Source organism: Arachis duranensis, chromosome 10 (assembly GCF_000817695.3).
Source record: "Arachis duranensis cultivar V14167 chromosome 10, aradu.V14167.gnm2.J7QH, whole genome shotgun sequence".
In the NCBI taxonomy this organism is placed as follows: domain Eukaryota; kingdom Viridiplantae; phylum Streptophyta; class Magnoliopsida; order Fabales; family Fabaceae; genus Arachis; species Arachis duranensis.
Window position 1 is genome coordinate 8,870,875 of NC_029781.3, and position 14,611 is coordinate 8,885,485.

A 14,611-nucleotide genomic window follows, 5' to 3' on the forward strand; every position below is an offset into this window, starting at 1 on the left:
AGCTCAAATCTTTCTCAGTTTTTCTTTTCAATGTTTCAAAAATCTAGGGTTTTGATTAAGTGAGTTTTTGTGATTTTGGATGTTTAGGTTCACTTTAATCCTTGCTTAGCATTGGGTTTTGGCTTCCAAAACTGTTGGACAAGGTAAGAGCTCTTGAAACCTTTGTGAGATTATGTTTATGTTGAGCTTTAGTTTGATTAGTGATGTTTGGTGTGTATATAGCCTTTTTGTTGTGAGTTTGGAAGCTTTTGGAACATATTGGTGCTTGTTGGAGTGGATTTGGAAGATTGATTATGCTAACTTGGAGTTTTGGTTCATAAAGAAAATCGGCCAAGGTATGGTTTCGGTTTTCTCTATGTAGTATATAATATTCATGGACACATAGGCTAGTAACCCATAGGATAGGCTTGGACTTGAATGTTTGTTGAATTGTTGAATGATGGTATATGATGATTTATGGTGATTTGATGATTGTTGAGTTTGATAATAATGATTGATAAGGATATGATAAGGAAGAATGACTTGGGAAGTTGAGAGGTGAATTGTATTGATATATATATATGATATTGATGTTAATGAATTAGTAATGTAGCTGGAAATTGTTAATGATGTTTGAATTATGTAATATATTGATATTGATGTCGTGGATGGAGAAAGATGAAGAAAATGTGGTAAGCTTGGTGTAATATGATATAGAGGGTTGATTTTGATGAAAAGGGGAGTTTGGATTGAGTTGTTTGGTTTTGATTGTGTTTTACAAAGAAATTGTGAGAATTGTGATTTTGGGTAAAAGTTAGTTTTTGGTAAATTTTGTCTGATCATAACTTTTTCCTCGATTTTCAAAATTGATTGGAAATTCTTTAGAATGAAAGCTTATTGAAAACCCTTTAATTTGATATAAAGTTTACCAAATTTAGAATTTTGTAGAGGAAGTTATGATCATTCAAAGTTGGTGTTAAAAATCTGAAATTCTGCAAAGTTACAGAATTTCAGGATTTTCTGATATGTGCGCATGCACAACCCTGCGAAAAATTTAATCTGTGTGGATGCACAGACCTGTGCGTACGCACAAACAGAGGAAAGGGCTCGGGTAGCAGTGCTAGCACAGCTTGTGCGCGCGCACATCAATGAGGAATTACGACCTGTGCGGGCGCACAGCCCTGTGCAGGCGCACAGGCGCACAGCCCTGTGCAGGCGCACAGGCGCACAGCCCTGTGCGCACGCACAAGTCGGGATGGGACGTCTGTTAGGGGCACTCGCACAGCTTGTGCGAGTGAACAGACTCTATAAACTTTAGTACCTGTGCGTACGCACACTTTCAAAATCTTCCTGGGCGTGCGCACGCACACCCTTGTGTGGACACACACGCCCTGTTTCATAATTTTAAACTTTATTTTCAACTATTTCACCTTCCCAACAAGGTTGTAAGCTTCTTTAACACCATTTTAAGGCTCTTGGGCTTAAATTTTGAGTTGGGGATATGAGAGATAGGCGAAGGGTTTTAGTTAATGATTACCATTAAAGATTAGAGTACGAAGGCTTAGGTTTCTGGTGTACCGAGGATGAGTTTGGTGTAGTGCGAAAGAAGAATGGTGGATGAAATTGAGAAATTAACGAACTAGCAAGTTTCGGAATAGAAAGTCATGAATAAGTGATGGTTGTGATGAGTTGAAGATTTGGAAATGAATGAGTATGGTTGATGGAATGAGAGTGAGTGAAAGTGTGCTATGAGGAGTGGCCTCTGAGTTTGATTTCGTAATTATAATATGCATTGCTATCCGTCGTATGGGGCTGTGACAATATCCCGCCTACGTTCAGATATGAGGCTTGGCGTTGAGCTTCTCACTCATTTTGATTGCTCTAGAGAAAGGTGGCAGGGCACGCATCCCTCGGAATATTTCCTTTTGAAAGGAGAATGTGGTGTGGCACTCTCCCTCGGATTTTTCCTCCTGAGCATGGGTTTCTCTCTGATTGCAAGGTGGTAAGGCACTAACCCATGGAATCATGTGACAACTAGAGGAAGGTGGTAGGGCACACTCCCCCGGAATATTCCCCTCTGAAGGGAAAAGGTGGTAGGGTACTCTCCCTCGGAATTTTCCTCCATATGCGCAATAGAGAGACTAATCCGGGAGTTATTGACCGAATTTGCTGTCGGATTTGGCACAGTAACCGACATGTGATATCACAGCCAATAGGACAGACATTCATCATATGCATTTTATATATGTTTGCTTGCTTTGACTACTTGAGTTTGCCTACTTGTATAATATGCCTACTTGCTTCTTGAGTTACTTGCTACATACTTGAATATTACCTGTGTTTTCCTTGCTTGTATTATCTGTGTTTGTTTGGTTTGGAGGAGGTTAGGTTGGCAATGGCGATGGGCTCGCATGGAGGATAGGTTGGTGAAGGCTGTGGGACAGCAGTGTTTGGTTAGAGTAGAAAATCCCTTAAGAATAGATTACCCTTTTGATATACTAAGGTTTTAAGTTTTGTTAAGGTTTTACATATTATGCTTTATTGTTTAGAGTGCTTTAAGCTTGAATTCTTGTGATGGATATGGAGTTTAGGATTGCCTTTGGCATCCCGAGGTCTTATATCCTACATCTCTGGGCACTATTACCATACTGAGAACCTCCGGTTCTCATACTATATTTTTTGTTGTGTTTTTCAGATGCAGGTCGCAACCTACCTCGGTGAATTGTCTGGTTGGTGACAGAAGCGGAGGATCTGGATACTTCTTTTGAGTCTTTTGATTTATTTTGAATATATCTCTCACTTTTGTATTTTGTTTTGCCTAGAGGCTTGTATTTGAGAGAACAAAACTTGTATAAGCTGTTTTTACTATCTTGTTTCCTGTATTGTCTGTATATGGCTAGCTGGATTAAACTCCGCGAGTCGTTGGATTGAGTGAGATTTGCTTGTGCAAGAATAGTGTTTAGCTTTCTAAATTGTTTCAGCATGTCTTCATGAGTGAGTAGCAGAGTTTCTACTTCACTAAGTGTAAAATTCTTAGATTTAGAGGACACTATTGTGATTAGCATATAGTATTCCCTCAAGAATGGCTTCTTTGTGTTCTTTAGCAGTGATTAGTTCACCTAAAGCAGAAAGAGGATTAGTGATTTTCTTTATTTTGTAATGTAATCAGATGTAGTGAAACCTGCTTTCTTGATTTGTTTGAGTTGAAACTTGAATTGTTTGATTTTATATGCAGTGGATTCAGCAAAATACTCCTAAATTGTAGTCCAAATTTGATGTGCAAACGTGCAACCAACCATTTTGTTGTTGAAGCTATCATCCATGGAAGCTAAAGAAACAAAATAATGTTGTAATATAGTCTTCTTATCTCCACTATTTGTATGCTTGACTTTCAAAGCCAGCAATTCTATCATTGTCAAAAGCATATGTAGATGGTACTGATGAAGGTTGGAGTTGATCCTCTTGGTCCCAGTCTTTGATGGCAGCTAGTGCTTGTTGTTGCCAAATTTTGTGGTTGTTTTTGCCAAGTTTGCTACTGATGGGATTCTAAAATTTTTTGGAAACAAAGGTAGAAGGTGATGTTGTGGATGAAAGAGGTTGGGGTTTAGAAATACCAAAATCTGCAGAATTTGATGAAGCGATGGACCAAGATAACTTGGCTTTTGATACCAAGAAAGGATCTTGGAAAAAATGAAAAATAAAAGAACTACAAGAGTGGTAACTTGCAGCAGAACAGAAACAGAGAAAATAAAGAGAAACACTGTGTGAATTGAATGAATGTATCTTACAACATAGTGACAATACTATTTAGGTTTAATTATTCTGCCGGTCTTTATAATTTCATCGAATTTTCAATTAGATCCCTATACCTTTTTTCTTTTCAATTGGGTCCCCATACAATATCAGATTTTGTAACTAAGTTCCCACCGTGACAAAAACGTTGGAATTAATGAAATATTCTACTAAACTATACAAAATATTCAGTCGAATATTAGGCATATATATTTTGTTTAACAGAATATTCCATTAATTTCAATATTTTTTGTCACGGCAGGGACTTAATTACAAAATTTGATATGGTATAGAGAATCAATTAAAAAAAAGTATAAAGACTTAATTAAAAATTCGGTGAAACTATAAGAACTGACAAAGTAATTAAACCTACTGTTTATAAGCTGTATACTACCAAGAAAATCTCCAGAATCAGTTTTAAGCACTAGTAACTATCTATAATAGCTTTTTACTGCTTACAGCATAACAACTAGACTGGTAGTTGCTTTTTCTTTATAATTTTGTACGAAACACAATATAAAGACTTAATTTAGTCTCTGCTTCTCAATTTTAATCTTTCAGTTTCAGTTTTTATTTCAAACACAGCCTTAGCTCTTACATTATATTTGGTTTAAGGAAAAATAAGAAAAAAGAAAAAAATGAAAAAAATAAATAGAAAATTTTATTTTATTTTTTTTGTTTGGATGTCAAAGAAAATAGAAAAAAAATTGTTTAGGATATACAATAAAATATAAATAAATAAAAATATTTATACTTTATTTATTATAGGGATATTAATGTAATTTTATACCATTATGATTTTTTTCTCATTTTTCTTTCTATTCAAATTAAAAAAAAATTCTCTCTATTTTCTTTTCATCTATTTTCTCTTTATTCAAACAACACACAAATAACTTCACTTTTTCTTTTATTTTTCCTTCTTTTATTTTTTTTCTCTTTTTTTCTCTTCTATTTTCTTTTCTATCTTCAAACAAAGCCTTAGAAAGTGGCAACATTTATTTCCTAACTAACTTATAATTTTTTTTTTCTAAAACTAGAAGTGAAATTCGAATCCAAATTCTCTATATAAAAATAAAAAAACTATGACATTTGAATTATAGCTCATTAACCCTAATTAATTTACAATTAGTTTATTATTATTTATCACACATATTACTAACATAATGAAATAATTAGCATATAGAAGATTTGGAATGTTATCGCAACCGAATTCTGGAAACATATCTAAGGATTGAAAATTGATTACTGTGATACTTTTATGGAGTAAAGTACAAAAAATAGATTTAAAAAATTCAGACGTTGATAAAAATACTTCATAGTTCAAAATGATAAAACACTAAAATATTTAAAATTGTAAAAAAAATATAATTTTTATAAATAGTAAATAACTTTTGTATTAATAATTCTATTCATTTGATCCAAAATTTTATAAAAATATTTAAATATAACTATTCATAACATACATAAAAAAACGATGCAAAATTCACTCTTTAAAACTCATTTTTCATTTTTTAATTTAATTTTTATCATTTACAAAAAAATTGTTAAAAAATCCCCCAAGCATAAAATCATCAAACTTCAAATATGAAAAGAACACTTTTTTTTAGTTATGTTCGCAGAAGGTCAGAAATCCAATCTTTAAAGTATTCTGAAAAATATATATAATATTTGATTATTTTTTGTTAATTTTTAAATTTTTTAAGATATTTTTTGTCATTTTAATTTTTTTAAGATTATTTTTGTTTGAATTTTTTAGAACATTTTTTATAGTTTAATCCATGTTAACTATCATTTTTTTCAAAAGTTCATATCAATTAAGATAGTAACTAACGAATTGTTTTAAAAGAAGTAATTAACGAAATTGAAATTAACTCTATACATTGCATTCTTTAGATTATAATTTTCTTCACATATTTGTGGATTATAATATGTTTTTCTAAACTTAGCTCATATTGAAATATAGTTTTCCTTTTTCTATGTCCTATAATTTAAAATAATAGTCAAGCATGACTAATTTTTCAAAATGCATAAACTTTAAAAGGAAAAACAATGAATGATAATTATTACATGAGAAATTGAAGTAAATTTTCAACAATCTATTATCTATATTTCTTATTGATATTGCTATTATTACCTTCTAACTTCTTTCCAAAACGCAAATAAAATAGTATAGCAATTAACAAATTGGAAATTAATTTGATACATTGCATTTATCTTTATTTGACAATTGTAATTTACTTTTCCAAAATTAGGTCATTCAAATAGTTGATTTCCTTTTTTTAGGTCAACTTGTTAAAAATAATTATGCATAACTAATTATTCAAAATGAATAAGCATTAAAAGGAAAGACAATGAATGGCATTTATAACATGAAAATCTGAAACAAATTTTTAACAATCTATTCTCTTATTTGAACTAATCTAAAATATAATTAAATTTACAACTAGACTACATGTACACAAACAATTAATTATTAAATAAATCAGTAATCTATATAATATATTAAAATATAAAATATACATAAAAAATAAGTTAAATAAGACATGTATTATTTATACATAAATATAATGTTTTAGTTTTTCATAACATTTTTTAAGTAGTTTAAAAATTAATTTGTCGCCAACTAATTAATTATTTTATATACAAATTCAAATTTAAATTTTTATACTTGTTTAAACAGACAAATAAATTAATTATTTATTTACAAATATATAATAATTAATTTTTTTTGGACGTTAAAATTAATAGTCATTCTTTATGAATTACAAGAAATGAAGTATTAAATAATACACACATTCATGCATGGTAAGATTCTTATAGTAATAACCCGTCATAATTATTTAGAGGGTTAAAAATGGAATCATATTTTATCCAATAATGAATAATCCCTTTCATTTCATCCCTTGAACCAAGCATTTTACTTTATTTCTTTACCTACCATCACTGCAATATATATACTTATATAGTCTTATTGTCTTAAGATCACTCAAATAAAAACACTTAAAACATCTCTTTTAAAAATTATTTTTAATAATTAAAATTTAATATATATAATTAATTAAATCATATTATTTTATTATAATTAGATTGGACAAATTAATTTAATCAAAAAATTAATAAATTAAATCTTAAATCAGTTTAAATTAATATTTTTTTTATAAACACCAATTTTTTGATTAAATCAATTTATTTATCTAGTTTTGACAAAAATAACACAGTTTAATCCTTATATATATCTATTAAATTTTAATTACTAAAAAATATCATTAAAAAAAGACGTTTTAAACGTGATTGTTTGAGTAGTTCCTATAAAATATGAATGAGAAGCGATTTTCTCTCAAAAGATCAAATTTTAAATTAAAAAAAAAATCTCCAATGGGTGTTTAGATTTGCTGAATGAAAAGCCAAAATAAGGATTGTATTGTTGAATTCTATGAGAAACTTTTCCTTATGATAATTCACTCAGTAACAAAATTGACTCCTGTGAACTTTTATTATATTATTTTTAATGCAGCAAAAAAAAAATGATAGAAAAAAAAATAAACAGCAAGCATTGTTATATCTAAATGAACTTGCACTTTATACACCATCTAATGGCAATGGGTTTAAAAATAAAATGAAATTAGAACAATTTGTTACTCATTATTTTTTTTAGAGGTCATGATGATTAACATAATTGAGTGTTATACATAATCAAATTAGAAAAATATTAAGGAATCAACACTTTTATTATCAATATTAGTTAGTTAATACTTTAGATTAATACCTTATTTTATATTATTAGGATTTTAGAATTTAAAATTTAAAAATTTGTATGAAAATATTTTTATTAGTCAAATATGGATAAAAAATAATAATTTTTGTTAGTTATATAATATTACTACTTATAAAAATTTATATCCATAATGATTGCATTGAAAATTATACTGTCAAGAAATCTCTGACTCATCCTTAAATAAAATATTTGAGTAATTTGAAGAAGGATCCAACTCTACATTTATCAATGTATATATTTTGAATATTGTCATTTCTACGTATCCTTAAAAGATACATGTCAAAATAGAATTGGTAGAGAGTTTTCTAGTGTTACCAATTACATCGTATATTATATGTTAGAACAATTGTGGCAGTACGTAGTTATGATAGTTAAACGCTTTTTTTTTCTAACTATATGATTGTATACCAAACTGAACAAATTAGTTTAGACAAAAAACTAATAAATTAAATCTTGAATCAGTCTAAATTAATATTTTTTTATAAAAAATAACTACAATATTCCTATTATAAAAAATGACTAATATTATATATATATTTTGAAAACCCAAAATTATAACCCTTCTTTTTTTTGTGTCGTTATAGAGTTAGGATTTAGAATTTTTAAGATTGGTTCAAGGTTTGGTTTACTGATTTTTTGGCCAAATTAATTTATCTGATTTATTGGTTTACTAATTTTTTGGCCAAATCAATTTGTCTGATTTATTTGTTTGATTTAATTTTAATAAAAATAACACGGTTTAATCGATTATATATATTAAATTTTAATTATTAGAAAATATCTTTAACAAATAAAAGTAACATTTTTTATATGCAAATACATGTTATTTAATTTATTTTTAATGTATAATATATATTTTATAAAAATAGTTAATTTTTAATGTATACGTAGAATGATTGAAAACAATTAAAAAATATTATATAAGAGAGTGTTAGGTAAATAATGACCATTTTGAACAACATGAACAATAACCAATCAAATAAAAATATACTACACTTTTAAATTACTCACCTAAATTTTAATATTAAAATAATTATCCGTACACCTAGTGAAATGAACATTCAATATATTTATTGTTCATATTATTTAATATTTTCATTATTTATCTATACTTTTTTTATTATATAATATAAAAAATTAGTCACCAAATTAATTAATATATATTTTTATATAAACACATATATTATTTAACTTAATTTTAATATATATTTTATATTCTAACATGTATTATATATAAGTACTGTTATTTTTTGCATACATCGAACGCTGTTGAAAAAAATTACTACACATTAATCGCACCATGTTTTGTGACACGTCATGGCTTATTATTGAACAAAATTTTATCCTCTCCCTATCAAGTTTCTGGAATTATTAAGTCTAGCTAAACAATGCATTTCTCCAAGATATATTTCCTTTTACTAAGCATTCAAATATTTATAAATACCCTCTTATCAACTCAACAAAACACCACAAAAAATCTCAACAAACACCAATCTTCTTTGCAGTTTCAAAACAATGTCAAACATGCTTAAGCGCAAATTAGAGGAGGAGCAACCTATCATGGATAATAATAATAATAATAATAATAATCCAGAGTTGTTGCTTACTCTGAGCCTCAACCTGGAAAGGGTTGATGAACCATCTTCCAATATGGAAAATCGCCCTAAGCAGCAACGATTATTTCCTTGCAAATTCTGTTACAAGAAGTTTGCGAGTTCTCAAGCTTTGGGAGGACATCAAAATGCTCACAAGCGCGAGAGGATGCTCTCAAGAATGAACAAAGTGTTTAACATGGGAGCCATTGACCTTGGTCCTCGTCACTTCTGTCCTTACTCAAACATGTCAAATCATCTTATTCCCTTTCGTGGGTCATTTCCTGTTTATCATCAAGGTGCACACATGCACCACATGGTTCATATGCCTTCTTCCACCTTGACCATGCCTTTTCCTCGTTTTGGATCTAACTTTGGAAACTGAGACTTGCATGCATGATACTCCTCGGAGCCAGGAGTCTGAAATTCCCCATCTTCTAGTCTAATTTAGTTATGTTTTTCTATGTTGTCTTATTTCTTCATGTTGCTTTATTATTTATGATCTATTCGATTTTCAACTTCTTTGCATTTATTCTCGTTCCTTACAGCTTCTCTGAAAATAGAATAAGGTTAATTGGCTTAATTCATAGCTAAATAAATGACATGAAAAAGAAGAGTCAAATATAATGAACCCCAAAATGTACCTACAAGCACTTGCATATTTGTGCATGTAGCCAAACTAGTCCTACACACAAACTAGGGATGGCAATAACTATTAATGGGGCAGAGGCAGATACCTTTTTCCTGTCCCATTTCAATTTAAAAAAAAAATGTCTCCGTCTTTTTTCTATTTTCATTCCAGGTTTCTATTTGATTTGAAAAAAAAAAACATAACAATTATAAAAAAAATAAATTTAATATAATTAAACGTAATCTATTAAAATCCAACATAATCCAACTTACAAAACTAAAAATAAATTTTATATATATGGTAAAACATAACAATTTAACAAAAAATAATAAAACAAAATTCTTAAAAATTATACGAATTTTCATGGAGGCAAGAACTTATGTCATTGCTCCATCTCCATTTATTTGCAAGAGTTGATTCTCAGCCCTGTGAAAATTTCTTAGGTCTTTATTTAGTCCTTTATTACGAGTAATTTCTGCGAATATATATTTTGGCAGCTTTTTTTTTATCCCTAGCACAATGCAAATTTCCAATTCAACCTTAGCGGTAAAGTTGGATTTTTGTGTCAAGTTAATTCTAACTGTATAATCCAACACTTAATATATAATGTGAACGTTCATAAAAATATAAATATATGATGAGTGATCGAAGGTTTAAACCAATTTCTAGCTTTTAGCACAAATACTCACCACTAGAAAATTAGTTATTACAGACGGATATTTTCGACAGAATTTGCGAGAATTTTTTTGTGGGAAACAAAAAAATGAATTAGCATAAATTACAGACGGAAAAGAGAATCCTTCAATAATTTTGTCGGAAAAATTAATTTTTTTTCGTGGAAAATGGTTACCGACGGAAAATCCGTCTGTAATTAGACGAATAAAAACGCTGCATTTTATTAAATTATTATAGACAGAAAATCTGTCTGTAATTTAAAATATTCCGTCAAAAATATTGAAATAAGGGTTTTGCTTTAAGCATGTCTCCTCATTTCACATAATACCTATCCGTGCCTCCACACCCTTCTCTTCCAAACGCTCCATTGGCGGCGCCTCTCCGCCTTGCACTGCCGTCGCATTGAACTTCTGTCACACTGAAGCTCCGTCACACCCCCTCCCGGCTCTTCTTCGTGTATTGCTCGCGTCGCTTCGTATCGAAGCCTAATGTGCAGAAATCGCTCCGTTTCGATCTCGCCTCAGCTGTGCAAGTAACCCTAATCTCTTTCACACCTTTATCACTCTTCCTATTCATTTGCTGCTACACTGACATCAACCTCTCCTCCTGTTCGCCATTTTTTATCGAGCTTTTCTGCATCTCGTCCGATTCACCACCTTTCCTCGAACTTTGCAGCGCGCTGTCGTCGTTCTAGTCTTGGTATGGTTTCTGTGGTCCAGTTTTTATTGTTTTTACTGTCCTTTTACGCATGCATAGCTATTTTGTTTTATTTTTCTTTTGCTTTGTTTCTTTTGTTTCTTTCTCCTACGTTATCCTTCTTGCAATTCTGGATATTCTACCACTCATAGAATCTCTTGTTCCACACTACAAGAAAACACGTTTTTTGCTACACTTTTAAAGCATGGCAAAAAGCTGGAAAAAGCGTAGCGATAGCTTTTTGCCACGCTTTTTGAGCTATTGGGACACTTTTGAAAGGGTCACACTTGTAAGGGTGCCAGATGCCCTATCGTCATGCCTTTGGTGACCTATAGCCACGCTTTTTTTTGTCACGCTTTAAAATATTGGCACGCTTTAAAAGCGTGGGCATATGTGCCAGCTTTGGCTACGCTTTTAAAGCGTGCCAATATCAAGATATGGCTACACATTTAAAAGCGTTCCAATATCGATACGTATGGCTACGCTTTTAAAGCGTGCCAATATTGATACATATGGCTACACTTTAAAAGCGTGCCAATAGTGTCAGATACAGCTACGCTTTGAAAACGTCACTATTGATGCTTACTGTACAATATGGCCATGCTTTAAAAGCGTGCCAATAGGATAAGAAACGGCTACGCTTTAAAAGTGTGCCAATAGAGGGAGATTCGACTATGCTTTTAGAGCGTGCCAATAGGGAGACATACGGTTACGCTTGTAAAGCGTGGCTGTTGATTAGTACTGTACAATATAGCCACTCTTTTAAAGCGTGGCTATAAGTTAGTTCAGTAACCTATTAGCACTCTTTTTTAATAAATACCATGCAAAATCATAGATAATTTTAAAATATAAAGGATGGCTACTAATTTTAAATCAACTAATACTTACTTCATAAACTTGTCACAAAAAAAAGTTTTTGATCATATACTCTAACAACAAACCAAAAATCAAAGTCATGACAATTCCATTAGCAATTCCCTAATACATGAATTACAATTCCAACATGGGTTACATTATCTATTTCCTGTACACTTCATTACAAAATATGAAACTTCATGATTACTGATCATCCATTTTGAGCGAAATTATTTTCACCAGTGCCCTGCAAAATTTTAAATATTTTTGTGTGTTAGTGCATCTTATATCAAACCAAAAAATGAGAGGATAGAGAGATAGAGAGGTAGATAGATAGAGAGAGGTCGATGGCGAGACCAGCCGTGAGAGAGGTGAGATTGAGTGAGCTTGAGGGTGAGAGTAGCAAGAAAAGAGAGAAGACTGACGATGGAGGGTGAGACCCAGTGTGCTTGAGGGTTTGGGGTTCTTCGACGGAGGCATTGCAAGCGCCGGCGACTGACGACATTCTTCGCAGAGTGTTGTTAGGGTACGGCGAGGCACAATGAAGGCAGGGTTAGGGTTAGTTAGGGTTAATCGTGGATATTCATCTTCATGGAGGGATTTCTGAATTAAGCTAGGGCAATTATAACAATGAAGACCAAGTTTGAAAGAGTAATGTGTAAATTATTGTAACTTAGAATTTCGAAGCAAGCTAAGGGACAAGTTTGTAATTTTCTTTTTAGTTGAATATTTTTTTCCACGCTTTTGAAGCGTGTGAAAACAGTAGTAAGAAACGGCCACGACTTTAAAACGTCCCAATAACAAAATTATGTTGCAACGCTTTAAAAGCGAGCCTGTTTCTCTCTATGGCTACGCTTTTTAAGCATGGAAAAAAAGCGTGGCCAAATCTCAAATCAATTGCTTTAAGCGTGTCTCCTCATTTCACGTGACACCTATCCACGCCTCCACACCCCCTCTCTTCCAAATGCTCCATCGACGGCGCCTCTCCACCTTGCACTGCTGTCGCACTGAACTTCCGTCACACCGAAGCTCCGTCACACCTCCTCCCGGCTCTTCTTCGTGTATTGCTCGCGTCGCTTCGTATCGAAACCTAATGTGCAGAAATCGCAAAAATCACTCCGTTTCGATCTCGCCTCAGCTGTGCAAGTAACCCTAATCTCTTCCACGCCTTTATCACTCTTCCTATTCGCTGCTACACTTACGCCAACCTCTCCTCCTGTTCGCCATTTTTCATCGAGGTTATCTGCATCTTGTTCGATTCACCACCTTTCCTCAAGCTTTGTAGTGCACTGCCGTCGTTCTAAACTTGGTATGGTTTCTTCGGTCCTGTTTTTATTGTTTTGGCTGACCTTTTACGCATGCATAGCTATTTTATTTTATTTTTCTTTTGCTTTGTTTCTTTTGTTTCTTTCTCCTACGTTTTCCTTCTTGCACTTATGGATATTCTACCGCTCATAGAATTTCCTGTTCCACATTACAAGAAAACACATTTTTTGCTACGCTTTTCAAGCGTGGCGAAAAGCTGGGAAAAGCGTAGCGATAGCTTTTTGCCACGCTTTTTGAGCGATTGGGATGCTTTTGAAAGGCTCACACTTGTAAGGGTGTCGGTTGCCCTATCACCACGCTTTTGGTGACCTATCGCCACGTTATTTTTTGCCACACTTTAAAATATCGCCATGCTTTAAAAGCGTGGCCATATGTGCCAGCTATAACTACGCTTTTAAAGCATTCCAATATCAAGATATGGCTACACTTATAAAAGTATGCCAATAGTGTGGGATACAGCTACACTTTGAAAGCGTCACTGTTGATGCTTACTGTACAATATGGCCATGCTTTAAAAGTGTGCCAAGAGGGTAAGAAACGGCTACACTTTAAAAGCGTGCCAATAGAGGGAGATTCGGCTATGCTTTTAGAGCGTGCCAATAGGGAGACATACGGTTACGCTTGTAAAGCGTGGCTGTTGATTAGTACTGTACAATATAGCCACTTTTTTAAAGCGTGGCTATAAGTTAGTTCAGTAACCTATTAGCACTTTTTTTTAATAATTACCTTACAAAATCATAGATAATTTTAAAATATAAAGGATGACTACTAATTTTAAATCAACTAATCCTTACTTCATAAACTTGTCACAAAAAAGAGTGTTTGATCACATACTCTAACAACAAACCAAAAATCAAAGTCATGACAATTCCATTAGCAATTCCCTAATACATGAATAACAATTCCAACATGGGTTACAATATCTATTTCCTGTACACTTCATTATAAAATATGAAACTTCATGATTGCTGATCATCCATTTTGAGCGAAATTATTTTCACCAGTGCCCTGCAAAATTTTAAATATTTTTGTGTGTTAGTGCATCTTATATCAAACCAAAAAATGAGAGGATAGAGAGATAGAGAGGTAGATAGATAGAGAGAGGTCGATGGCGAGACCAGCCGTGAGAGAGGTGAGACTGAGTGAGCTTGAGGGTGAGAGTAGCAAGAAAAGAGAGAAGACTGACGACGGAGGGTGAGACCCAGTGTGCTTGAGGGTTTGGGGTTTTTCGACGGAGGCATTGCGAGCACCGGCGACTGACGACATTCTTCGCAGAGTGTTGTTAGGGTA

General features: G+C 32.1%; 1 protein-coding gene across 1 annotated transcript; it reads left to right on the top strand.

Annotated features, from left to right (window-relative positions):
• The first annotated feature begins 9,061 nt into the window (after positions 1-9,061).
• On the top strand, positions 9,062-9,523 carry LOC107468948 (zinc finger protein 4). Its single transcript, XM_016088330.3, has one exon. The coding sequence runs from the start codon at positions 9,062-9,064 to the stop codon at positions 9,521-9,523; it is 462 nt and encodes a 153-aa protein (XP_015943816.1).
• Positions 9,524-14,611: the final 5,088 nt, after the last annotated feature.